The following is a 27385-nucleotide window of genomic DNA, read 5'->3' on the forward strand; positions in this document are numbered from 1 at the left end:
ATAATGGAAGATTGATGCCTAATGGTGACTACATCATATTCTTTCTAATTCATGGAGTCACTTTGAGTGTTGAAATTACTATCAAGAAAAATTCGAAGGGCAATTTTTTTTTACCTAGGATTATTTCATGTCCATTAGCACTTGGATTTATATTTTTCACAAGTTTTTGGATGTTTTTTCCTTCATTTTTGAGGGGTAACACAGAGTTTAAAGCATGTAGTGAATCTATTGCTTTCTTTAAATTTATTAGGTATGGTCAATTAATTAGTCCTGCCAATATCACATGTCCACTCTTGTAATAATATTTATTCATGGTGGACTAAGGTTTGTATCATATGTGTTATGATAAAAATAAATTACTTTGAATGCAACATGAAATTGTTACGATAATCACAACACATTGTTATTAGGTTTAAATAAAGCTATTGGTGTTAGCCATTTTGACGTTCATACTCTTTCTATTTTTTTTCTTTCTAAAATTGGTTTGCAAATATATTTGAATATTATTTTCGTACATTTATATTTTATTTTTTAAATTTCTTAAATAAAAATTCTGAATCCATCACTGATTAAGACACACAAATAATCATGCATCATTTTTTCAAACAAGGATTAGAAAAACATGATCATTTTTTTGTTAGAACCAATTCACCTAAATAAGTGTCAAAGTAGAATATATATAGAAGATTGTTATAAATTTCATCTTTCTAACTTTTTTCTTATATCTTTTGCAATATTATATAGCTTAATTTTATATATCACGCATTCATTATAAAATCTTCACACACACACACACAATATATATATATATATCTTTATATCTATATCTATATATATATATATATATATATGAAAGAAAAAATTAATTTCAGATTGTAATATTATTGAAGAAAATTATATTCATTAATTATAATATATTTTATGATTTGTAATGACGACAAATAAATTACAATGTCCAATTATAAAATTTATATTTAACGTCAATTTTTATTTTTTTAATAATTTTATTCTCTTATATATAATTATATTGATTGACAAATGGAAAACACATATGTTAAACTAGTAATACTGAATATTATATGAAATAATATTGAGTTTATTATCGAAACACAAACTCTTTTTTACTTTTAAAGCACGAAGTCTCTCATTTGAATCTCGGAGATAGAATTTTCATGGAACTCTTCAAAAACTAATATTGTTTTAGGGGTTCTAATATAAAAATTGAAAAACGTAAAAATATTTCACAGTGAAAAAATTATCAAGATACAAATGTGATACTCTACCGTTGCATGCATTAAATATTGCTTTCACAATTGAAATATATAACCTAAACTTAAACGAAGATAATTTTATTGTTGCTTCAAGACTTTTTTTGTGTAATGATATATGATTAAGCAAATAATAATAAAAAATTTCTCCGACATTTTCGAGGTACTGCATTAGTAATACTCTAATAGAAAGGAATTAGATTCATTTTTCTTGAGTAACTATTGAATTCAGTCACCCAATTAGAATATATGTTTATTGAAATTTAAAATACTCAAATTGAATTGGTAATCGATTTGAGACAAAACCTAATTAATATTAGTTTCGATAACTAACTACTAATTTTACTATCAAAGTAAGCTTTTACAATACATAAAACCTAATTAATGTGTATTTGATTAGTGATTAATTTATGAATCAGTCATTAGATCACCTAATTAATGTTTATATATACTTTATAGAATTTTGAAAATTAATTAGTGATTAATTTATAATTAATTATTAAATTAGGGACTATTTAAATGGAATTAGTACAAATGTAGCAATTTTTATTTTATTTTGTGGCCTCTATCTTATTTTGTTAGTCAAAGTCATGTTCATACTATGTGCATGTCAAAAAAATAAAAATAATATCTATGTCAAAATGTCATCCATTTTTGTGATTTGACCACCCTTAATTCTTATCAATTCGATTATAAAATGACATCCCAAAATTCATCTTTCAAACAACAAAATTAGAATTCACTCTTAGCAAAATTCATCTTTTTAATATAACAAAAGTAGAACTCATTCTTAGCAAAATTCATCTTTTTAATATCATCACCGAAGACTTCTTTTTATAATGATTCTGATCATAATCCTAATATCTTTTTAGTTGATGATTCTGATCATGACGAAAAAGAGGATGACTTTGATGATACGTCGTTTAACTTTAGTTCAAAGAAAGATGTTAAGAATGGTCATTTGGATGATAACTGTAGATTTGCTCTTGATTACTCTAATGATATTGACGAAGAAAAAGAAGAAGTTGAATAAGAGTAGGAGCACAAGGAGGAAAGCAAAGAAAAAGATGGTTAGGCGGCTGATGAAAATGACGAGACCGATGAGGACGAAAAAGATGATTAATTTATGTAGTCTTTGATGTAATGATTCATATCCTTCTATATTCTTGATTTTCTCTTTTGGTGCATTTTATCTTAGTTTATTTTGTTTTCCTCTTGTCTATTTTAAAGTTTTGATGAATTTATTAAACAAAATTACTTTTATTTTCTTTTTACTTTGGTTCATTTTATTTCTATTTTATTTTATTTTAGAGTTTTTGACGAATTTAATACACTTATATAAGTGATTTACTAAATGAGATACCACTTATGCTAAGCATAGGTTTAATATTAAGATTTAATTTTCCATACAAATGATCTGGTGTAATTATTTTACATATGGTTTAATATTTTATTTTCAACAATCTATATATAATAGAGAAAAAGACATAAAGCATTACTGAAGTTGTTTCAAATTTTTAAAAAGATACCTTAACTTTGCAGACATCCTATTACCCCACAAAAGTATTGAATATCTTTGTAAAAAGACCATTTTGATTTATTTTCTCGCCATGTTTGTGAACACGCACATGACACATGTGAAGGTCTACTTTTGCTGTCAAAAATCAATTGAAAAATGTCATGTTTCAATCATTTTCTTTATTAATTATTTACCTCATCATCTTCCTCAAATTGGGTTACAATTGTCTCAAATGTGTTAAACTTAATTAATGGCAAATCAAATATCATTAACACAAATTTACCTCATCATCTTCCTTAATGATGCTTTAATAATATGAATTAGAGTTTGGGAAAAATTATTATTGACAAATAGAATCACAAAAAACTATTAATAATAGATGCTTTAACAGAAATAACTCATTAAATTGACACATTTCAAAAAAAATTTAAACTAGTAATATCAAATTCAGATTTACGTTGACTAATCAAAAATGAATTGACGAAAATAGCACTACGTGGAGAATTTGATTATGAAGAAGAAGAAGAAGAAAGAGAACAGAGGAGGATAATAAAGAAGAACAAGAAAAAGAATATAGAAAGAAGAAAGAAAGAGAAAAAGAAAAAGAAAAAGAAAATAAAAGTTGATAAAATAAGAAAAATAAAAATAAAAATTAATACGTGGCAGATTATAATTGATGCGTAATTGAACTTTTTTTTACAAGTGAGGATGGTTAAAAAATGGAATATTTACAACACTTTAAAAATTCAAAATAACTTCAGTGGTGATTTAATGTCTTTTCTCTATATAATATCAAAAGTTAATTATGGACGGTTCATATGTGCAACACTTCAATTTTTGAAAAAAAAAAATTAAGTTGAAAATAGCAAAATTTGAAATTTTGCAAGTTATGCTAAATATGAGTTTTGGATTAATTTCAACAATTACAAGTGTAGGATGACTTAAGTGACCCATAAGATATCAAGTGAAAGGTCTTAAAATCCTCTTTCCAATCACCAGATTTGTTAATTTTCAAACTCGTATGAGAGAGATCCGTAAGAAGTCAGACTGTCCAGTGGAGTACCACAATAAAAAAAATTTGTGATTTACATAAGAATTTCCTGAAAATTAGTATAAATTTTACAAAAAAAATTAAATTTTTTATGAATTTTCATACTAATTTCTAAAAAACCCCACGTAATTTACAATTTTAGTAGTTATAATAGTAAAATCGTGAAGTTAATTTTTCATGTGTGCATTTAGCCTGCTTATATGGGGCCGTGCTTGCACGGTCATTCATGCTAGAAATTATTACATTAGAAATACTCTACTTACCCCACTTCTACATGTGACATGTTCATTCTAGCCATCTATATTTGAAGAAGAAGAAGAAAAAAAGATAGAAATGGAAGGGGAAATTCACAATTTTATTGTTATATGGGTTATTGTGTTAGCAAGTTTAAGTTATTCTCACACCATAGCCAAATTCATTCCCAAAGGCAAATCAAGATTTGTGGCTATATTTCCAATTGTTTGTCTATTTTTCATTCTTCCTCTTTATCTCACCTCAATTCATCTTGGTGCTACTACTTTCTTCTTCATTACAGGACTAGCCACTTCCAAGCTCATACTTTTTGCTTTTGGTAAAGACCCTTTATCATCAACCCCACCTCTACCACTTTCAACATTCATTCCCTTGGCTTGTTTGCCTATTAAGTTGGAAAAAAAATCATCAAAGACTAAAGATGTTGAAACCATAAAAAAGGCTACAAATTCAACTTTCAATCTTGTTACCAAGATTACACTTCTAGCCATTTTAGTAAGGGTGTATGATTATAAAGACAATTTACATCCAAAATTCATCCTCTTTTGTTATTGTATAAACATTTACATCATGTTAGAGATCATATTGAATATGGTTAGCGCCGCGGTTCGACGGGTGAGTCGAGTCGACCTCGACCCACCCTTCAATGAGCCTTACCTGACTAGCTCGCTCCAGGATTTCTGGGGCAAGAGGTGGAACCTCATGGTATCTAATATTCTCCGTTTGGCTGTCTATGACCCCGTCCGTTTGATTGTAGCGGACCGAATCCCGAGCATGTGGGCCCCAATTTCAGCTGTGTTCGTCACGTTTTTCGTCTCGGGGCTAGTGCATGAGCTACTTTTGTATTACATTATTGAAAGATCGAAGCCTAGTGGTGAAGCCATGATGTTCTTTTTAATTCATGGAGTCGCTTTGTGCGTTGAAATTGTTATCAAGAAAATGGCCAATGGCAAAATTTTGGTTCCTAGGACTATTTCAGGTCCATTAACACTAGCATTTATTATTTTCACAAGTTTTTGGTTGTTTTTTCCTCCTTTTTTGAGGAGTAATACAGAATTTAAATTATGTACCGAATATATTGCTTTCTTTAAATTTATTAGGTATGGTCAATTAATTAGTCCTACCAATATCACATGTTCATTTTTGTAAGAATATTCTATTCACGGTGTACTAAAGTTTGTTACGATTTATGGTACAAATAATTTTGATGCAATTTCATTTTATTTTTTTTTGTATTTTGGAAAAGATTTAAAAGGTAGCTTTGTTTATCGTCTTTCAAAAGCAACCTCACTTAAATCTGTTGAAAGAAAAATTTGATAGCATTTTCCTATACATATCATTAAATATTCACCATGTTTATTTCTTTCGCTTGTCCAAAAAATAACACATTTGTTCACCTAATTCAACAAATATGGACGATCTTCAATAATAGTCCTTTGGATGTATTGCAACATGTTGTTATGTTTAAATCAGGCTAATGGTGTTTGCCATTTTTACCCTTTATACTTTTTCTATCTTTTTTGTTTAAAGTAATAAATTCTTAGTACACAAAATTATTAAACTAATCTTTTTGTGTACTTTTGTTTATATACAACAATTAATCTTTTGTAATAAATATTCAATGAAAGTAAATTTGACCGTTATAATACTATTAAAATTTACTTAATCCAACTCTTCACAAAACACTAGACTGCCTTGACCTGTTGACCATGTTATAAATATAAAAAAAAATTGAACTCTTTTCAAAAATCATGTCTTAGATAACAACTTTTTAGTTATTTCATTTCTCCCTAACCCCACTTCCACAACGTTCCCTAAGTCAACAATCATATTGTATAATGACTCATACAATATGATTTTTTTTTCTCATTAGAAATAATATAGTCATCTTTAAATTACATTTTTCTTTCAAGAAGAAGAAGAAGAAAGATTAAAAAATGGAAGGGGAAATTCACAATTTCATTGTTGTATGGACTATTGTCTTAGCAAGTCTATGCTATTCCCACACCATAGCAAAATTCATCCCCAAAGGCAAAGCAAGATTTGTGGCTATATTTCCAATTGTTTGTCTATTTCTCACTCTTCCTCTTTATCTCACATCCATTAATCTTGGTTGTACTACTTCATTCTTCATTGCATGGCTAGCCACTTTCAAGATTCTTCTTTTTGTCTTTGGTAAAGGCCCTTTATCATCAACCCCATCTCTACCACTATCAACATTCATTCCATTGGCTTGTTTGCCTATAAAGTTTCAAAAATATTCAACTAGTGATGATGTTGAAACCACAAAAAAGGCTACAAATTCAACTTTCAATCTTGTTATTAAGATTGCACTTTTAGCCACTTTGATTAGGGTGTATAATTATAAAGATAATTTGCATCCAAAAATCATTTTATTTTGTTATTGCCTCCACATTTACTTCATGTTAGAGATCATATTGATCATGGTTAGCGCCACAGTCCGAAGGGTGAGTCGAGTCGAGCTCGAGCCACCCTTCAATGAGCCTTACCTAGCTAGCTCGCTTCAGGATTTCTGGGGAAAGAGATGGAACCTTATGGTAACCAATATACTCCGTCCAACCATATATGACCCTATACATTCAATGGTGGCTAACCGGATTTCGAGGAAGTGGGCCCCACTTCCGGCTGTGATCGCAACGTTTTTCGTCTCGGGGCTAATGCATGAGCTGATTTTCTACTACAATGGAAGATTAAAACCTAATGGTGAAGTCATGATGTTCTTTCTAATTCATGGAGTCGCTTTGAGTGTTGAAATTGTTATCAAGAAAATTTTAAATGGAAAATTTTTGGTTCCTAGAATTATTTCAGGTCCATTAGCACTTAGTTTTATAATTTTCACAAGTTTTTGGTTGTTTTTTCCACCTTTTTTGAGGGGTAATACAGAGCTTAAAGCATGTACTGAATTTATTGCTTTCTTAGAATTTATTAGGTATGGCAAATTAATTAGTCCTACCAATATAACTTGTCCACTTCTATAATAACAAAAAAAAAGTACTTATTTCATGGTGGGCTAAGGATTGCAGGAGTTATGATTGAATTAATTAATTAATTTGAATGGCATGTGAGATTTCCTACTTTTTTGGTACTTTTGAAAAGACAAATGAGTAAACCCTTGTAGATACTAAATTTCAATTTTCTTTTAATTGGTCGATACATTGTAAATCTGAATTAATCGAACTTGTGAGTTCTGAATATCAAATAATTATATACAACAAAAAAGTTTTTTCCTAAAAAGAGAAAAATTTGAAATTAAAAATTCTATAATTTGAGGTTGTTCTATTTCAATGTGAACAATTTATAACTAGTCTTACATGAATGGACAAGTGATATTGTCAGGACTAACTAGTTTACCATACCTAACAAATTCTAAAAAAGCAATAGATTCATTACATCCTTTGACATCTGGCTTACCCCTCAATAATGGTGGAAAAAACAACCAAAAACTTGTCAAAATTATAAACCCTAATGTTAATGGACCAGAAATAAACCTAGGGACCAATAATTTGCCATTTAACAATTTCTTGACCATAATTTCAACACTCAAAGCTACACCGTGAATGATAAAAAAACATGTGACTTCCCAACTAGGTTTCTCTCTTGAAATGTAGTAAAAAATCAGCTCATGCATTATCCCCGAGACGAAAAACGTCGCGAGCACCGCGGGAAGTGGGGCCCACTTCCTCGGGATTCGATCCAACATCAACGACCGAACAAGGTTGTAAACGGTTGGACGAAGTATATTGGTTACCATGAGGTTCCATCTTTTGCCCCAAAAATCCTGAAGTGAGCTAGTCTTGTAAGGTTCATCAAAAGGTGGTTCGAGTTCGACTTGGCTCGCAACTCGAACCATAGTACTAACCATGGTTAATAAGATTTCTAGGAAAAAGTAAATGTGGAGGCAATAACAAAAGAGAAGGAGTTTTGGATGTAAATTGTCTTTATAATTATACACCCTTATCAAAATGGCTAGAAGTGTAATCTTGGTAACAAGATTGAGGGTTGAATTTGTGGTCTTTTTTGTTGTTTCAACATTATCACTAGGTGAATGTTTTTGATACTTTATAGGCAAACAAGCTAAGGGAATGAATGTTGAAAGTGGTAGAGGTGGGATTGATGACAAAGGCCCTTTACCAAATGCAAAAAGAAGAATCTTGAAATTGGCTAGCCATGCAATGAAGAAACAAGTAGTGCCACCAAGATTGATAGAGGTAAGATAGAGAGGAAGAATGAAAAATAGACAAACAATTGGAATTATAGCCACAAATCTTGATTTGCCATTTGGAAAGAATTTGATAATTGTGTGACAATAACATAAACTTATTAAAACTATAGTCCATACCACTATGAAATTGTGGATCTCCCCTTTCATTTCTTCTCCTTTCTTCTACTTGGAAAAATATGGCTTTAACTAAGAGATAATTTTAGAGAAAAAAGATGTAGTGATGATGGACCTAGGGGACATATGGAGTGGGGTGGGGGTTCACTTAATTAAATTTGGTCTTTATACTAAGATATGATTTATTGCACTTGATGAAGGAGATCTTGTATAAGATAAAGGAATCTATTCTTTTTATAATAATAATAATAATTTAATGTAATCAAATTGTTTAAAAACCAATTATATATAGGTAATCATCTTCTATGGAATTAATTTTTATCATTATAATGGTGTAAATTTTACATTATTAATATATTTTTATTTAACATGTAAAAGTATTTGACTAAATACACTATTATAAAAGTGGTTAAATTAAATTATACATTTTAAATCTTGATTTCGTTTTTGTTTCATCCCAACTTCTTTTTAATCATAGAAATCACTTGAAATCTTATCACAAGTATTTCGTGATAAATTAAAATCTGACAAAGAAATCAAAATACGAAATATTTTTTTTCTTGCCATTTATTTTTTTAAAACTTTTTTGTTGGGTCCAAATAGCAGTGTGTAATAAAATGAATGTTAGTCAAATTTGGAAGTCTGTTCTTTCTTCACCTACATTTGAGGACCGCTCTCTTTTCTTGAATATTAGTGTCACGTTCATCAAAGCTTGTAACATTTTATTGACCGTTTTAATTTATTTGTTTCTTTTTAATAAACACAAAATTAAAAAAAAATGAATTTTATAATTTTAAATTAAAAATATGTATAAATATTTCCTTTTATAGTTGAAATTTTTTTGCAAAATTCATCTCGATGTTACTAAAGTTAAATTTGCATCCAAAGATCTAATCTTAATTGTGAATCTTCCTTTCAATTTCCTTCTCTTGCTAGATGAATCCAATAAAAAAAGAGAACATTAATAGAGCATAGTTTCTGCTATTTATGATATAACATAATCTCTCCGTTCGGTATTGTTATGCTTTTTAAAAGTTAATTTGATTAATTTTTAAAGTTAAAGTAGATCATATTAATTCGGTATTTTAAACAAAAACAAATTAGATATTCTAAAACTATATGAAAAGTACTATAAATTGCAGTCTTTTGCATATTAATAAGATGAAAAAATACATCTTAAAATGTTAGTCAAAATTTTTTATAATTTGACTCTAAAATAAGAAACCGTAACAAACAATAACAGACGAAGAAAGTTTTTTGTTACGTGATGAATATAAAAGACATGTGGAAGTGGGGCCCCTGAGAAGGTTCACCTCTAATCCGTATAGGTGTGTCTATATTCTTTTGAGTGAACGAGAATTATTTTTTTTAAAGCAACTAGTACTCTAATGAAATAGTTTCAAAATCGCTTTATCAAATAAAAGAAATCACTATTATACCGATCATGTTATTGAAAATTTTTAAATTTTATTTGGGCTAGTGACTATGAAATGGATTTTGGACATTTCCACCTAAGATATTATTGTCATTTAAAATTGCTTTTATTAATCTAGCCATATGTAATATATATAAGAGGAGGGGTGCTAGTGCTTACCATGACTATCTCGTGTCATTCCTTTCATTTTCAACTATTCCAATTTAATATTGAAAGCATAACTTATTTATTTTTTCAACAACAAATTGAACAATTATTCTTTATATTTTATTTTCCAACTCTTTAAAACTGGGACCTACTGATCTTATCTATAGAAGCATGGACTTTGTTAGATTCAAATGTTTGACATTTAAACTAATAACATATGTTACAGACATTACTTGATAGATATATAAAAGATTATGTATAGTTGGATATTTTAATAATCTCATGCTTGTTTGCGACGAAATAACATAGATTAAACGATAATTAGTTGAATATTCTTTATCGATGGTATATAGAAAATTTTATTGCTTAGGTACAAATGACATCTTACATAAATAATTAAGTAGTGAACACTATCGGTCAAAAATTTTGGTAACATCATTGATCGCCGTAATATAATCAGACTTCTCTTCATTCTTTATAATGACATTTTATAACAATGACGATTTCTTTAGCATCGACTTTCATATTATGTTATGTTAATTATTTTTTTATAACTAATTATAATTTTTTTCTTGAATAAGTAATATCACTGTTGAAAAGTTTGATCGTATATATTTCTTAATTAATAATCATATGATGACTAATCTTATGTGACATCAAAATATTCCTTGCTTCCCTAGGTTGACAATCATAACGTATATTTTTTTCTAATTAGAAACAAAAAAAAAAAGGATCTTTAAATTCAAGCCAACTTTCAAGAAGTAGAAGAAATTAACAAAGAAATGGTAGGGGAAATCCACAATTTCATTGTAATATGGACTATTGTCTTAACAAGTTTATGTTATTGTCACACAATTGTCAAATTCTTTCCAAATGGCAAATCAAGATTTGTGGCTATAATTCCAATTGTTTGTCTATTTTTCATTCTTCCCCTTAATCTTACTTCTATCAATCTTGGTGCCATTACTTCTTTTTTCATTGCATGGCTAGCCACTTTTAAGCTCATTCTTTTTGCTTTTGGTAAAGGCCCTTTGTCATCAACCACACCTCTTCCACTTTTAACATTTATTCCATTGGCTTGTTTGCCTATAAAGTTTCAAACACCATCAACTAATACCACTCAAAAGAGTACAAACTCAACTTTAAATATTGTTATCAAGATTGCACTTCTAGCCACTTTAATATGGGTGTATAGCTTTAAAGCCCATTTACATCCATATATTATTCTCCTTTTATATTGTTTCCATATTTATTTCTCCCTAGAAATAATCTTGACCATGGTTAGCACCATGGTTCGAGTCGTAAGTCAAGTCGAGCTCGAGCCACCCTTTGATGAGCCTTACAAAACTAGCTCACTTCAAGATTTCTGGGGTAAAAGGTGGAACCTCATGGTAACCAACATACTCCATCCAACCGTTTACGTTCCTGTTCGATTGATGATGACGGAAAGGATCTCGAGGAAGTGGGCCCCACTTCCAGCTGTCCTCGCGACGTTCTTCGTCTCGGGGCTAATGCATGAGCTCATTTTCTACAACATTGGAAGACTAAAGCCTAGTGGAGAAGTCACATGCTTCTTTATCATTCATGGGGTGGCATTGACACTAGAAATTGTGATCAAGAAATTGTTAAATGGCACAGTTTTGGTTCCTAAAATTATCTCAGGACCATTAGCATTAGGATTTATAATTTTGACAAGTTTTTGGTTGTTTTTTCCACCTTTTTTGAGGGGTAAAGCAGAAATTAAAGCATGTACTGAATTTATTGCTTTCTTAGAATTTGTTAAGTATGGTAAACTAGTTAGTCCTTCAAATATTACATGTCCACTAGTACTATAGTCTAGAAGACTACTACTAGTCTTGCTTGAATAAAATACAATCTCTTTATCTGCTAAGGTAGTAGTAAGGTCTGCATTTACATTGTTCTTTCAAACATTAGTAGAATTTACTGAATACGTTATTATTGTCATTTGACTCAAAAACAACAATCAAATGTTACTCTCATTTTATATTTAGGTAAACAGAGCCAGAATTTGCACTAACAAGATTCAAAATATGAAGAAATAAATGTTCAAAGAAGTCAAAGGGATTTTCTAAGTATCCTAAACAAGTTGACACAACATAAAACGCATTAAGCGAATTAAGTTCATTTTAGTTTTTAAGCTACTAAGTGGGTTAATAGTTGCATTGAGCCTACATATGAAGCTAGGTAGGGTCAATAGAGCTCGAAAAAAAAATATTGAATAAAAATTGCACTTTTATATATACATTGTTTCGGGATATAGAGAAAATAACATATTCCCTTGGTTTGTTTGCCTAAATAGTTTCAAATATCATCAACAAAATACATTCATCTGAATCCAAAAAATTAATCTCTTTTTATATTATTTTTACATTTATTTCTCCCTAGAAATAATCTTGACCATGGTTAGCACCATTGTTGTCAACTCGAGCTCGAGGAACCCTTTGATGCACCTTACAACTTACAAGACTAGCTCGCTTCAAGATGTCTCGACTCTTGGGGTAAAAAGATGATAACCAGCCCACTTCATATGATGTGTTTGAATCTCCAAATTCAACAGGTGTCAGAGAAATAAGAAAGAGGGAGTATTATCTTATGTTAATTATGTGTTAGAGATCAATAAAAATCAATCTGTCATTTAGTTTAAATACAAAATATGATGGGATTAATTAATATAATGCGAGATTAATTAATAAAACTTCAATTTGATGAATGTTTTACAACATACTCTATGGTACATGAATAAGAACCTATAGGGTGGCTAAATCAGCCAATACATGACCTATATCCAACTCGTTCTAAGCCCGTTTTGGCCCGTCCAAATGTAATCCAGCACGCCCATTTGACACACTTGATGAATTATCTCGAAAATGTTGATTTCACAGCCCTAGTGAAATCCTTAAAGAATGCACCAATTGCTTCATACTCTGCAAGAGCTCTAACATCAGAATTACACCGTAACAATTGAGGAAAAAATAGCCACAAACCCGTGATCATAACGAATCCAACGGTCAAGATTGTCCCGATTATCCGTGGGAGCTTAAATCTACCGTTGATCACCTTCTTAGCATAAATCTCTAGGTTCAAACAAACCCCATGTAGCAAAAAGAACCAAGTGATCTCCCAAGTGGGCTTAACCCGGCCCAAATAGTAAAATATCAGCTCATGCATAAGGCCCGAAACAACAAATGTAGCCATCACCGCGGGAATTGGGGCCCACTTTCGGCCCAAAATATTCGCGGAGAGGCTTAGAACGGGCTTATATATAGTGGGCCTAAGGATACGAGTGACAATGAGATTCCAACGCCGGCCCCAAAAATCTTGTAGTGAAGTTGATAAATACGGTTCATTGAACTGTGGCTCTAGCTGAAGCCCGAGAAGCCCGCGGGCCAAGCCCGAAACAATAGCTAGAATAATATCTAAGCTAAGGTAAATGTGGAAGCAATATATGACCATAATTATATAGGGATGTATATAATCACTATAGTCATAAACTCTAATAATTAAAGCAAAAATAAGTGTCTTTATGCCATAATTTAACTTTTGACCTTTGTTGGACTTTGCAAAAGAGGGAACTGAACTTTCTTTAAAATAGCCACTTTTTGCAAAATCCTTTCCATTTTGCACACTAGAACCATTTTCAACTAACTTCTTAGATGGGGTTTCATAAAAATAACCATCTTGAAAAGGGTTGTTTTCAATTTTATCAATTGAGCTTGGAAATTGAGTTTCTTGAAAATGGTCATTTTTTGCAAAATCCTTTTTTTCATTAGATGGGGTTTCTTGAAAATGATTATTTTGATGAAATTTATCTCTATTTTCCACATAAATTTGAGATTTTTGTTGAATCTTGATAGGTAAACAAGCAAGAAAAACAAATTTAATAATAGAAAGTGAAGAATCAGAAAGTGGACCTTGGTCAAAAGCAAGTAAAATAAGTTTAAAATTACAAAGCCAAGAAATGAAAAAACCAGTATTACCACAAAGATGAACAGAATTAATTTTAAGTGGAACATAAAGGAAAAATAATATCACTGGTAAAAAAGAAGAGAGCCTAAATAAACCTTTTGGAAGAATTTTAGATGATAAATAACAATAACAAAGTGATACATAAATTAATAACCATACCTTAATAAAATTTTCAATTTCTCCTTCTATCCAATATATGATAACATCTTTAATATTTCCCTCCATAATATAACTGTTATTTATTTGTATGATAAAAAAAAACCTTTTCTTTTTATTGTTTTTTGATTTGGGATGAACAAATGTGAAGAAGTTAAAATGATGGAGAACACAAAAAGTTGTGCTAATGAAGGAGACATGTGACAAAACTCTGGATCTACTCAACTTATTTTAATCAAGTCCACAAAATTATACTCTATAGGAAAACCAATTGATTTTTGACACATCATCTTAGAAATTAAGTGAATATTTTACTATAAAAATAAAAGTTTCTTGCGTTTAAAAATGAAGATCTCTTATCTGTAAAAACAAATTTAGAAAATTCATGTTGACCCTTAGGCCTTAGCTAGTATGACTAGCGTCTCTTGATTAGGGTTCGTCCTAGTAATTTTAGAAAGATTAAATCTAATACGTTTTAATAACTCAAGATTTATATTAGAAAAGGAATTTGAAGAAAAAAGGGAACAAGTTACATCTCGATCATCAAATTTGCTCTAGTATACTATGAATATTTGAAGTTTTATTTTTCATAATTAGTGATTGATAAATATTTCTAGTAGTAATTAAAGAATAATTAGTTCAAATTTGATAATGAATTCATGACAATAGTGGATTAATAATTTTTTTTATTATTTTAATAACCAGCCAGTTTTGAATATGCTAATTATATCTTCAAGTCAACATTCAAACTTGGAATGCTTCTTTGTAAAGGAATTGTTTTAAATCATTTTAATAAACTTATCTAAATAACATTATCTCCATCAAATAAGAATGGTAAAAATGGAAATATATAGGTTGACTAGAATTTTGAAGTATACTTCTACATTTTAATTAAAAGCTTTCAGATCCAAATTTTATATATACAAAAAATTATCAAGATTAAACTTTTTTATAAAAATTTAAATTAATCAGACCTCAAAATAAATTCCACAGACTATTAATCCACAACTCTCACATGTCACTTCAAGTCAAAGTTTGTGTATTACAAAATATAAAATCACCAAATTGCTTGATATTTCCAGGAAATAATACTTTGTCAACCCCCACCACCAATATTTTTTGAGATTTTCCAGGATTTATTACATATTTTAAAAGTATCTTCACTAGAATAAGATTAACTATTTACTTTTCCTTATCGTTATATGCAAATTATACATTAATTATATACCTTTATATATATATATACACACAACTATTGACTATTTTTAATTTAATCGATATAGTAAATAACTATTTTAATTAATTCATCTGATCAAATAAAACTATAGGGCAAAAGTTATGACTTTTGATCATTTCATAAAAAGGGCTTCTGTATTTTACTTGAGGGTCAACACACTATGCAGAACTCGGTGGATAATGAATTCATCCTTCTATACTTCTTTGCTTAAATATGGTTCAAACTTATGACGTGAGTCTATCTCATATATTACATGTTGCGCTCTTATTACTAGAGCAAAGCCCGAGAAGCTAAATTCTTAGCTAATGTTTAACCATAGATTTTAGATTATATTTTAAAAATTTTATCTTCAAATATTTGTTTAATAATGAAATAATTGAACCTTCAAAACTTTTAAGTTCCATTGGACGTGTGGGACTAACTCTCACAAAAAAATTCAAACGTTTGCCAAGTAAAATACATATCGAAACACAACTTCAAAAACTCAAATCCTTCTATGGTCCAACGCAAGCTTAATCCACATCTTTTTATAGCATCTTCCCACATGGTATGTATTTTAGGTATACCATACATTTACATGAGGCAAATCTCAACAAAAGTAAAATATAAGAACCAAACTTAACCATAAAAGTTTCAATCTTTTATAGGTTCTTCTTACCAAGAAAAATCATGAACAATCATGCCAATGCATGAATGTCAAAAGAACATAACAAAGTAACTAAAGTCAAGGGAGAAAAGTAGCTAAAGAACAAAACTTTGACAAACTTTAGTTGAAAGGTAAGTAAAAAGAATGCAATATGATAATGAGGAAATGTAAAGGAAAAATATATATATGACTGTCTTGCTCGTCTTGGACCTGACCGCGCCCTTTTAGGCTAGTCGAGCTCATGCAACACCAGTATCAATGAGGAATGCACCTAATCTTTCTCAAAATAAATGGGAAAAAAAAAAGATCAAAATTTGATGAACAAAATATCTAGATTTCTTCACAGTTTTACAACATTCAAAAAGCACACTTATGCACATGAAACTTGATAGAGAGAGAGGCAAAAAGGAGAGAGCTTTTGATCATATAATCAATTGCAGCAGGTTGTTTTCTCTCTAATGCACCCTCTTTTTTTCTCTTCTGAAAAACTAGCAGGTAACAAAAAAAGTTGAGATAGTTACGAAGAACGAAAACAAGTATAGCACAGGGGATTCCGATTCATGTCCATGGTGTTGTTGTTCATTTTTCCTGCCACTCTCTCTTGATTTCGAATGTATAGTTGATCTCCAAATAGCATTTGTTATCGTCATCAAGAAACTGCAGCGGAAGCAAACAACAAGAAAAATGACTTTAGTTGTGTCTTACCTAGTAGGACCAAAAAGTTTAAGTCGTCTGATGTACGAAGCATCCTGCATTCACTCAAGGGACACACCCTGAAGAGGTATCGAAGTAGGCAGCCTATCATGACACAAGCATCATTGGCTGATTTCACCTCACAAATCCGATAGAATTTTAGGTGGTCCTTTAATACAAGACTTAAAAACTAGTCGAAAACAAAAAGAGGTCCCATGTAAAAGATAAAGGGACCATCTGCAGAGAACTGCAACCTCACTATCGGTCTACCAGATTGAAGACAGTAACGTTCGCCAAATTAAATGCATGAGATAAGCTTGCAGATTCACTCGTAACTAAGCCACACACAAGACTAGACTAACGGTAGATATGGAATATGTTAAGAGCATTAATGAGATAGAAAAATCACCTTTGTCCTTGCCGAGTAAGATCCTCTTGCGAAAATGCCAGAAGGGGTGGTTTCTTCTGGCATTTCGTGAGTATACGGCTCCAGTTGAGGACTGAACGCCCCAATCATCTCTTTTGTGCTGTCAACTGAAACAACATTCGTGAAAAGGGAAAACGTTAACTAAAAACATCAAGAATAAACTACATAGGCCTAAAAATGACATTCATACAGAGGTGGAAATGTGAAGGGATAACATAGTACCTTTGATAGCGGTTTTCCAAACTGCATTCGTGTATTTAAGACCTGTTACTATATTATTGTTGACCTGGAACGTAAATTTTAGGCTGTATTTGCTCCCTTCTTTCAGGACAAACCATGGACTCTTGGGATTTCCGTCCTCGGGGATAGGGAGAACAATATCAGATCTACCGGGCGACTTAATTGCAAGGCTCAAGATCTTCACTTCTGGATCCAGGGATTCTACATTATTCAGCAGTCACGGAAGTGTCAAGTTTTATACCAGCGCAGTCCGCAGAAACACAAATGCTTCTAGTATGTGTCTAAAGGCTCATTAAGATTATATCAACCACAAAGTCCTACTGATAAGTTTCATAGTGTCAAAGTAAACAGAATAGCCTACACGAATAGAGGAAAATCGAGTATAGAGATTTTTGGAGTTCCTCACCATAACATATCTTGAAAATGAAAGTAACATGGAAGGAACTGTTCACTCACCACCAACAACAACTACACTGACCTTACCACTACCTCGTGGAGGTAGAGAGGTTATTTACGAAAGGCCTTCTACTCAAGTAATGAACATGAAATCAATATGAAAACAAAATATAGAAGTAAAGAGGACATTGTACCCCTTCCATCCCAAAAATAATTATCAAGTTTTGCCTTCTCACGAGTCAGCTTGATTAATCTTCATACTAAACTGAATTGAACTAATTCAATATTTTAAAACCTAAAATTTAGATATTCGAAAAGTATACTATTGTAAGTTGCAATTCTTCTCATATCTAAAGATATCTCTCGTAATGTTGGTCAAAGTTCATATAATTTGAATTTCAAGAAGCAAAAAGCGATAAGTATTTTAGTAGGGAGGGAGTATATGCATATTACTCTTTTCTCAAAAAGAAAGGAAACAATGGAGCAACAGTAAAGTTGTCTCCGTTTGACCTATAGGTAACAGATGCGAACTGTGAAATCAGCCTCTTACATCACACCCCTTGGGGCGCGGTCCTCCCCTCTACGGGCTGCCAATTTTTTCAATCTTTCCTCAAAAACCAAAAATCAGAAATTCAAGAATGTTAAAAGGAGTAAATCTTAAATCAAAAACAATATTTACCTCCAACAGCATTGATATCCACACTTCCAAGGAGCTGCTCCTTCCACCTTCTCAAACTCTCATCATCCTAAAAGCAAACATTGAATCAAATCAAAATAAACAACACAAAATAAACATTAAAAAGAAATAATAACAACATTTCTCTTTTCATTTCAAGAAACTCAAAAGTGAAGAATAAAAACAAACAGAACATTCAAAGAAACATTTAAGAAGGAACAAAGATGCAATCTTTTTATCTTTCAAGAAAACAGAAACGGTGAAATGTTTATCCGCATTGTGGCCCAACTAAATCAAAATTCACATCGAAAGTCCCAAGACGATGTAAAGCATTCCCTAACTAAGACGAGTCTAAAGATGCAATCTTTTTTATCTTTCAAGATAACTAAAAGGGGAGAAAATGTCAATTATCCACAGGACATCTAAAGCGCTCCCTAACTAAAACGACTCTAAAAATGCAATCTTTTTTATATTTCAAGAAAACAAAAAAAGGGAATCTTAATTTCTTATCCTATATCTGATATCCACGCTTCCTCTGTTAACCAACATGGCTCAAAATTCAAGAAATATTAAAAACAAAAGAACTCAAGACACACCTTATCCTTTTCAAATGTTTCTTTGAGTGTACATTGAGGACCTAACTCAATCTTGTGATTAGCTTCATCATCATCCTCTTCATGATCAGTAGTATAAATAGAACTTTCACTCATTTGCCTATTAACCCTATTACCCTCATCAGTACCACCACCATTCTCAATCTCAGGGTCAAAATCAGCCACAATTCCCTTATTACCCTCACAAATTGTTGCTGACCCTTCTTTACCTTCTACCTTATTATCATCAAACCCCATCTTCTTGCTGTTTTCACCAACTCTAACAGCCAAGGACATTAACAACAACAACAAAGAACAAAGTATTCTTGGCCAAACAAAACACAAAAATGAATATAAAGAAAAGGGCTTTTTTTACTAGTTTTTTTCTAACTTATAACAAGAAAAGAACAGAACTAGAAAAACCCAAAAAGAAAAAACAACAACATTGAAGAAAGGCTAAAAAAGAAACCCCCTTTATAAAAAAAAAAAAACAAGATTTTTTTTTGGATCATTGTTGAAAAAAAAATGATTTTTTTTTTAAAAATATGTTTGGGTTGTGAGAAAATGGTCAAAAGTGTTGTTTACTACAATGGTAAGAAGAAAAAAGACGCCAAGAAAAAAAAGTGAGAAAAATAAGGAGGGATTTGGTTTTTTTAAGGTACAAAATGGAAATGGTCTTGTGGTGATCCAAATATTGTGAGAATAAGAAATTAAAAAATATGAGTAATAATATAGTCTCGTTTTCAATTTATTTTTCTCGTTTTGATTTGACATGAAATTTTAAAAAATAAAGTATATATTTTATCTAATAATATTAAACATGTCACGTGAGACTCACTTTGATATTTATGTTATATTTTCCTTATCAGTATTGTTTAGTCTTCTTTACTTCTGTATTATCATGCTAGCTGATTTAATATTCCTTATTAGAATTGAAAGTTTTTTATAAATAATATTTTTATCTTCTGAAGTTAATTTTAAGATGAAGATACATTTACCGTCATCGAAAAAGAAAAGAGCTATGTTATTAAATTATAAACTAAGAGAAGAGTAATAATTATTAAATTTTATTTTTTGGTATAATATAAAGATATAATTATAAAAATGGTGGAGAGATCGTGAAGGTCACTTAGGAGACAGCTTAAGATTGGGTGTAAGAGAGGAATTTTAACTAATTTTTGGACTTCTTCTCTCATTGGACAATTATTCCTTACTTGAGGACTACGTGCATCTCTTCTACGGTATTCGTATCGAGTCTCGATTAATTTAAATTTACGTGATATAAAATTTATTTAAAAATGCAATGTAATTAATATGTATATTTTATTAATTTAATTGAAAGTAATAACTTTTTTATATTTGTCTTGGAAAAATATAAAGTGAATTGAATGTAATAAAATGTTATTGTCAAAAGATTGTACATTTTTAATATTTATGAGTTATGACTATGGTCATTTATTAATTCTCTAACATAAATAACTTCAGAGAATTTATTATTGACACAGACATATACATCAAGAGAAAATTAGGATTTTATCTAAACAAACAGTTATTTATTATTAATTATTGTTGTTATTACTATTTATTTTTGTTGTTGTTATTGCATGACTATTGCAAATACGTTTTTTTTTTTTTGGGAATTTCATAATTTGATATAATGAAATGTATACATTAGCTCAATTAGAACATGTACAAGGTTTTACTATTTATCGGTGTTAATATGTATTTTAAATAATGCGCAATTGAAAATATACATATAATCTTTTTTAATATTTAAGCAGAAAATTCAAATAGGAATACGGTTCAGATGCTCAATTGAAATAGGATGTAATTTAAGTATTTAAAATGAAATTTATTGAGAAGTTTAAGAAATTATAAATGTGTTTCGTTTTTAATATTAGAGTATATTGATTCATATACTTTAATGGATAATTCAAGTGAAATAATTTATTGAACAATTTCTTTGACTATATTATTGTTTCACTAAAAAATAAATATTTTTGAGCTTGGTACTGGATAAATGTTCGAAAATAGTATTATGAAATAATTAGTAGGGTAGATAATAATTTTTTGTAACTTACATCAATAATAATAATCTTGAGAATAATATAAGAAGATAAGGATGAGTAATTACTTTACGTGATTGAATAAATTAATGGGGATTTAGAATTATTTCTATACGTGTTATCATGATTTTCTGGTATATTCCCATCGATTTATTTATAATTATGATAATTAGCATGATTAGTTGAAGTCATTGAGGAATATTAATTATGATTCATAATAATTCACGTTAACATAATTAAGGAATATTGTGGAAACCTTTCTGATTTCTTCTTTACTTCTTCTATTTCCTCAATTAGAAAAGAAAGTTGAGACTTGAGAGTTTATCGAATATAGCTTTTACATCTTAGATAAAATAAGAATAAAATCTTTCAATACTTTACCTCTTCAAACTCCACTTACGCGATAATTATAATTTATATTGATTATGTTGTTTAATATGTATATTAAGACTCGACTAATTTAAATCATATCGTTTGAAAGAGTCGCAAAATTCTATTTTGATTATAATTTCAAGATTATAATAAACGATGATAAAAATCGAAAGACTTTATTTTGCTTTTCATTATGGCTAATGATGGTGAATTATGTTGTTGGTGGTCAAAGAAGTACTTGCTAGACATGACAAATTAAAATTATAATGTTGTCATTAATGGGGACAATCATTATTACCATGAACCAATACAAATTAGGGCTCTTCTACGTATCGCAAATATAAATAACGATAATTATGTCTCAATTTCAAACAAGTTTTACGTTCAAATACCATCGTAAGTACCATCTCTTTAAGAGATAAAGCAATCGGTGCCCTTAATAGCATAAATTGGAAGAACAATACATGAGATTACGCCACAATTACTAGTAACTCAATATATTACAAAATTGTGTATATTCCCATTTCAAATGTTAAAGATGAAATTAACATGTAGCTGATGAAACAATTTTCTATATTTCGCCAACCTAAAAAGAGTGATGGAAAGTGGATTTCAGGTTTAATAGTCTCGAGAAGGTATTAGCCACCGATGACTATACTTTCGTAGAAGCACCCTTTTTTCCTCCCCACACTGAATGAAAAAAAAACAAGCTAACAAAAAGCACTAAAAATATCAGAACACAAGGAGAAGAAAAGTACTTGCTAGTGAACGAGTGATTAATCGCTTCCCCATTTTCTTGCTACCGTCTCTTTGGCAGAAACACGAGAAGGAACTTCTTCCGGAGATATGGTACCAAAGCTGTCTTGGCTAGCAGGATATACTTTTCTCATAATTTGTGATGTTACAAAGGTAAACCCATTCCTTACTCCGCGTAGAGTGAACAGCAGAGGGTTGAATATCACAGCAAGCATCACATCTCCTTTTGTAACTATCAAGTACTGCAAATTCAAACACGGTGTATTGATGAATAAGAGACAAGTAGAAGTGCGGAATAATATTATAAGTTGAAATCTTATAAGTACCAAAGAAACTCCTATCCTTCTGTTTCTATGAAGGTGTTTGGCTGAGCACAGAGTTTCAGTAAAACGGAAAAATATTTGAAGTTTGTTGTCTCAAACATCCCGTGATGTTTATGTGGTTAGGATATAATTGGAACATATCATTTTGTTAGGAAGAGACTAAGAAGGAAAGTGTGTTACGTAAAATAGCCTAGAGGGAGTATAAAGAATCTTATATAATTGCTCACCATGACAATAATACCCAAGATAGCAAGGGTTGCTTGTTGGGCTTCCTGCCAAAAATGGCCATCCTCCGAGCCACCAAACCATCTACGCCAATTAAACCAACCGCCTCCGCCTGAATTGTCTCCTCCACCTGCTTCCTCCCTTCGTTTAATTTCTTTATCCCATTTCTCAAACTCAGTTTTCTTTCCTCCCAAAGCACTTTCTAGAGCTTTTCTAGCCTCGTCCTGTTTATATGAAACAGCACAACACAGATAGGTAAATAGACCTGACTGAATAAGATAAAACATAAAATAGAATAGGGAACTTCCACTTCATATGTTTCACGTAGAGTCGCCTTGTTCAAATTTTGCAAGCATGTGAAATTACTGCTAAATCTAGAAGCCTTGACTTGTTCCCAAATATGGCTAAACTAGAATTCTATTTCCTCTGATTGCTAGAAACATCAATTCGAAGAAAACTTCTGTGTAGCTCGTGTCTACACCAAGATGTTGCAAATTGGAATTACTAAGCTCATTAATTTCTGTTTGTTAAGTCAAAAAGTTATTACAAAGGTACATAATCCAAGTGAGATAATGCCCGAGTCTGAAGGCGCATGACCTAGAAATGCAGATAGGTACTTTGAGTCTATAAAGTTAAGTATGGCTGAAGAAACCTTGTGAATATAATCCTAAAGGCGAAACACACAATTGAAGTTGTACACTCCTTTTCTAAGGGTTATCACAAACCCAGTCTCTGGTTCATTTCAAGTGAAATCTATGGAGTGAAACTTATGTACATAACAGTGCCAATGTGGAGCAATCTTCATAAAAGCTAACTCATATCGATCAAACAATCTGCTCTTTGCATTTATGGAGCCTTCATCAGAAAAAATTAGTGAGAATGAATTCTTAGTGGCATTTCTGACTTTTTTATCTCTCTCTTGGAAGCCCCAAATCAAGCGAGAGAACAACAACAGTTTCTGGTTATAGTGAACTAGGCGAAGAACTGAGAATAGTGAGAATAACTCTCTTCTAAGTTCTATCTTTCTCCCATCAGACAACTATCCATCCAACAACTACAAAAGCATACCTTTCTGAACCGTTTCACAGCCTATATGAGTGCTAATGATCAGCAATAACTTTGAAACTTCCTCTTGCAATTATAGTTTAGAAATTCTCACCCTTATCCTGCATCAAACCCACCAGTGCTGAATGGAAACGTATGAATACCACAGAGCAAATAGCTGGATATGGATAAAGCCACAATGTCTACCCTCAGCCCCTCACTACTTCCACACAATTGATTGTTCTAAAAGCTATCTTTTATTTCAAATTTTATTTAATAAATCCATGTTTCCTGAGCTATTGACACACGGAAGAAGAAGATTATGAAATGTTCTGAACTCTTCTTTTTATATTTAGAAGAAAATATACTTTTGTGTCTGCAGGGAGAGTGTTCTAAACTCCTCTTTACTAGTCAGACTAATAAGAATACAACATAGAAAGGAGATTCAAGATAATGAGATCTTCCAATAACCTTAACTCCATGTATAGCCAAGAATCTAAGGCACAAATAAATTGTAGGATGCAAAGAACTTCAGGTCAGGATATAAGAAGCATCTGAAATCGATGATCTTTCAGAATGTCATATTCTGGTTTTCCATTTGGTACATGACTACTACATCTAATAGATAAACTAACACAATTCAACAGCTTTGTCATTTTGCTTATTGAGTGCCTTCTTACCATGCTACTCCAGTCCCAAGAGGCAGGAAATAGAGAAGGAATGGGAACCTATTTTGGCCAGTAAAAAAAGCCAAACATCCTAAAAAGAAACAACGGAATCAATATCATAGAGCAACCACAGAAAGTGGTGGTAACTCTTCTTTGAGGATGATGGCAATAGCAGAAGCCAGGCTAAAATGACCGAGAACAGGCTCAGGAAAGACCAGAAGCATTTTGTTTTCTTTTTCTTTATTCTTGACAGGATGTGTGCTCGGCCTGAGAGATACAAAGACAGAGAAAGCAGAATTTGTTGTCCTTCAATATATCAGGCACAAAATCAAGTGGAGAACCTTGTTCCACAAATTTAAAACATCACATACATTTAACTTGTGGTAAACTCTTTTGGGTCAATGAAATCGTTTAGGAGTTTCAGAATAGTATGCAATATGATAGAGATTCTCTTGATAGGATGCAACACTCATGTAACTGTAACGTGCTAGAACTTCTACCTACAGTCTTTAGGACACCATGGTATGAACAAGCACTCAAGTAGAACATCATGAATTTTTCTTTCTTTTGATAACCGCGGTGTCTGTTCAAGCTTTCACACAACTCAACTAATTATTTCACGGGATATATGTCACCTCCCACCAGCAACAAGTACCAAGTAACACTGTCCTCCAAGGCTAGGAGGACAAATCGAAAAATCACCAAGTGTTTTTTCATTTCCGCTACGAGAATATCATGTAATTGTTTACGAACCCATACAAACTCTCCTTATAGCCCAAGCTCACACCAAGAACTATTGAAAACAATTTGTTCACTCACACAAGTACAAACATTTTCTTCCTTATTCCTTTATTGGAGTTAGCAAAAAACAATATCCAAGTTGATAACTTTATCACATCTTATACACAACCCACAAGTACAAACACTCTTTTTAACCAGCAGGAATGATAACAAACGCAAAACATAAAGCTCCTTTCACTAATTTAGTACACTTTTTACAGACATTTTTCTTGATAATCCAAAACACACCCAATTCATTTCTCTCTAAGGGAAAGCAAAAAAACCATCAAATTGGGAATTTTCAAAAACTTAAAACTTTGTACTACCTGTTTGCGATTATCAGAGAAGAGGCAAGAAAATCTGCCATTGCTCTGGAGTTTGTGTTGTAAGGAACGGAAACTCTTGTCGGCGGTGGAGGACGGAGCAGTTAGCAGCGCCGGCCGGGTCAAAGATGAGGTGGCGCGGTGGTGGTGCGGTGGTGATGGGGTTGAAACTTGTAGGCTCAGCACCTGCGCCATAGCCATAGATTTTGGGTTTTGGTTTGGACTTGTCAAATTGGGCAAATGGCCCAAAAAAGTCGTCTTTGGTGTGCACTTAAGTTAGGGGTAAACTCATTTTAAGTTTTGGTTCGAAATAGAAGTATAGTAATATGAGTGTTTATAAATTTACGTAAATTACGTATTTGAACAAATTGATAAATAATTATAGGAGGGTTTGTTCAATTTTAATTAAAATTGGTCTCGATGTTTTTAAAATGATTTTTTTAGTATAAGATATTAAAAATAATTGGAAAATGCATAAGTATCTCCAAACTATTGTTGAAATTCCAGAGATATGCCTTAACTAAACTAAGGTCCTATTACTCCTGAGCTTATTTTTTTGTAATTCTGTGCACTTTTTGTATTACGTGCCATGCTCCGTAACTCCACAAAATTGAGGTACGTGTGAAATATTTAAATGTCACGTAAATAAAAAGATACACAAAATTATAAAGAAAATAATTTCAGAGGTAATATGACTTTGATTTAGTTAAGATGAGATTTCAATAATAGTATAGGAGATAATTGTGCATTTTCCCAAAATAATTAAAACATTTATATGTTATTAGTGATCATCTTTTGGTGTAATTTTGATAATTGAACAACTCCTAACTTGTGTCTATTGTGTTATATATATTTGATTACTCCTCTAAAATGATTATCTAATTAATTGCTTGCTAGATAGATAGATAGATACGAGATACAACGATAATAAGAGCATGTTTGGCTCAGCTTAAAAGCTGGTCAAACTGACTTAAAAACTGGTTTTTGACTTATTTAGGTGTTTGACAATATTCAAAATAACTTATTTTAAATTAAAAAAAACTTATTTTAAGCCAAAAGTTAAAAGTTGGGGCACGGGTGTTTTTTTTCCCGAGCTTATAAGCTGTTTTAAGTTGACCACATTTTTACCTTTTTGCCCTTAATATTTTTATACAATCTCCAAATTAACCACATAATCCTAACATTTCTTTCTTCTATTTTTTCCTTTTCACGTGTGGATGATAAACAATTACTATTACTAATGAATGAAAATAAAATAAACCTTAAATCTTTCAGGTGATCTATTCAAATTATATATTAATAAAATGTAAAATAAGTTGCACATATAACTTAAATAAAAATTTATATTCCTCTTATAAATAATTTGTGATAATAAAGAAATATGTGAATGATAGACAATTATTATTACCTATGGATGAAACTAAAATAAAATCATAAATCGTTCTTTAATCTATTCAAACTATATATCTTTAAAATCTATAATAAGTTTATATTCCTCTTATAAATAATTTGTGATGAGAAAGAAATATGTCAATGATAGCAAAATATAATTATTTATGGCTGTAAAATATAAATTAATTAACTTTTATTATATTAACAGCTTTTTAAGGGTATTTCAGACATTTTGATTTAAAAAGTTGTTTATCAGCACTTATTTGCCAAACACATCAACAACTTTTTTTTTAACTTCAGCACTTTTATCCAAACGCATAACTTCTTATTTTAAAAATAAGTTTTAACACTTTCAA

General features: G+C 30.9%; 4 protein-coding genes across 4 annotated transcripts; 1 reads left to right on the forward strand and 3 right to left on the reverse strand.

Annotated features, from left to right (window-relative positions):
• Positions 1-5853: 5853 nt before the first annotated feature.
• On the forward strand, positions 5854-8585 carry LOC104644486 (acyl-CoA--sterol O-acyltransferase 1-like). Its single transcript, XM_010314440.4, has one exon. It carries the CDS (start codon positions 6028-6030, stop codon positions 7087-7089), a length of 1062 nt encoding a protein of 353 aa, XP_010312742.1. The 5' UTR covers positions 5854-6027; the 3' UTR covers positions 7090-8585.
• A 4127-nt stretch (positions 8586-12712) lies between these two features.
• LOC101255946 (acyl-CoA--sterol O-acyltransferase 1) lies at positions 12713-14376 on the reverse strand. Its single transcript, XM_004250216.5, has one exon. The coding sequence runs from the start codon at positions 14239-14241 to the stop codon at positions 12907-12909; it is 1335 nt and encodes a 444-aa protein (XP_004250264.3). The 5' UTR covers positions 14242-14376; the 3' UTR covers positions 12713-12906.
• Positions 14377-16368: 1992 nt separating this feature from the next.
• LOC101256241 (rho GDP-dissociation inhibitor 1) lies at positions 16369-21864 on the reverse strand. The gene is made up of 5 exons (XM_004250217.5): positions 19084-21864; positions 18491-18557; positions 17398-17616; positions 17158-17282; positions 16369-16712 (listed from the first exon to the last, which is right to left on the reverse strand). Exons 1-5 carry the CDS (start codon positions 19375-19377, stop codon positions 16635-16637), a joined length of 783 nt encoding a protein of 260 aa, XP_004250265.1. The 5' UTR covers positions 19378-21864; the 3' UTR covers positions 16369-16634.
• Positions 21865-21967: 103 nt separating this feature from the next.
• Positions 21968-25990, reverse strand: LOC101256543 (uncharacterized). The gene is made up of 3 exons (XM_004250218.5): positions 25641-25990; positions 22825-23046; positions 21968-22516 (listed from the first exon to the last, which is right to left on the reverse strand). The coding sequence occupies exons 1-3, from the start codon at positions 25836-25838 to the stop codon at positions 22295-22297; spliced, it is 642 nt and encodes a 213-aa protein (XP_004250266.1). The 5' UTR covers positions 25839-25990; the 3' UTR covers positions 21968-22294.
• Between the last annotated feature and the right edge of the window lie 1395 nt (positions 25991-27385).

This window comes from Solanum lycopersicum, chromosome 11, assembly GCF_036512215.1.
Source record: "Solanum lycopersicum chromosome 11, SLM_r2.1".
Lineage (NCBI taxonomy): Eukaryota > Viridiplantae > Streptophyta > Magnoliopsida > Solanales > Solanaceae > Solanum > Solanum lycopersicum.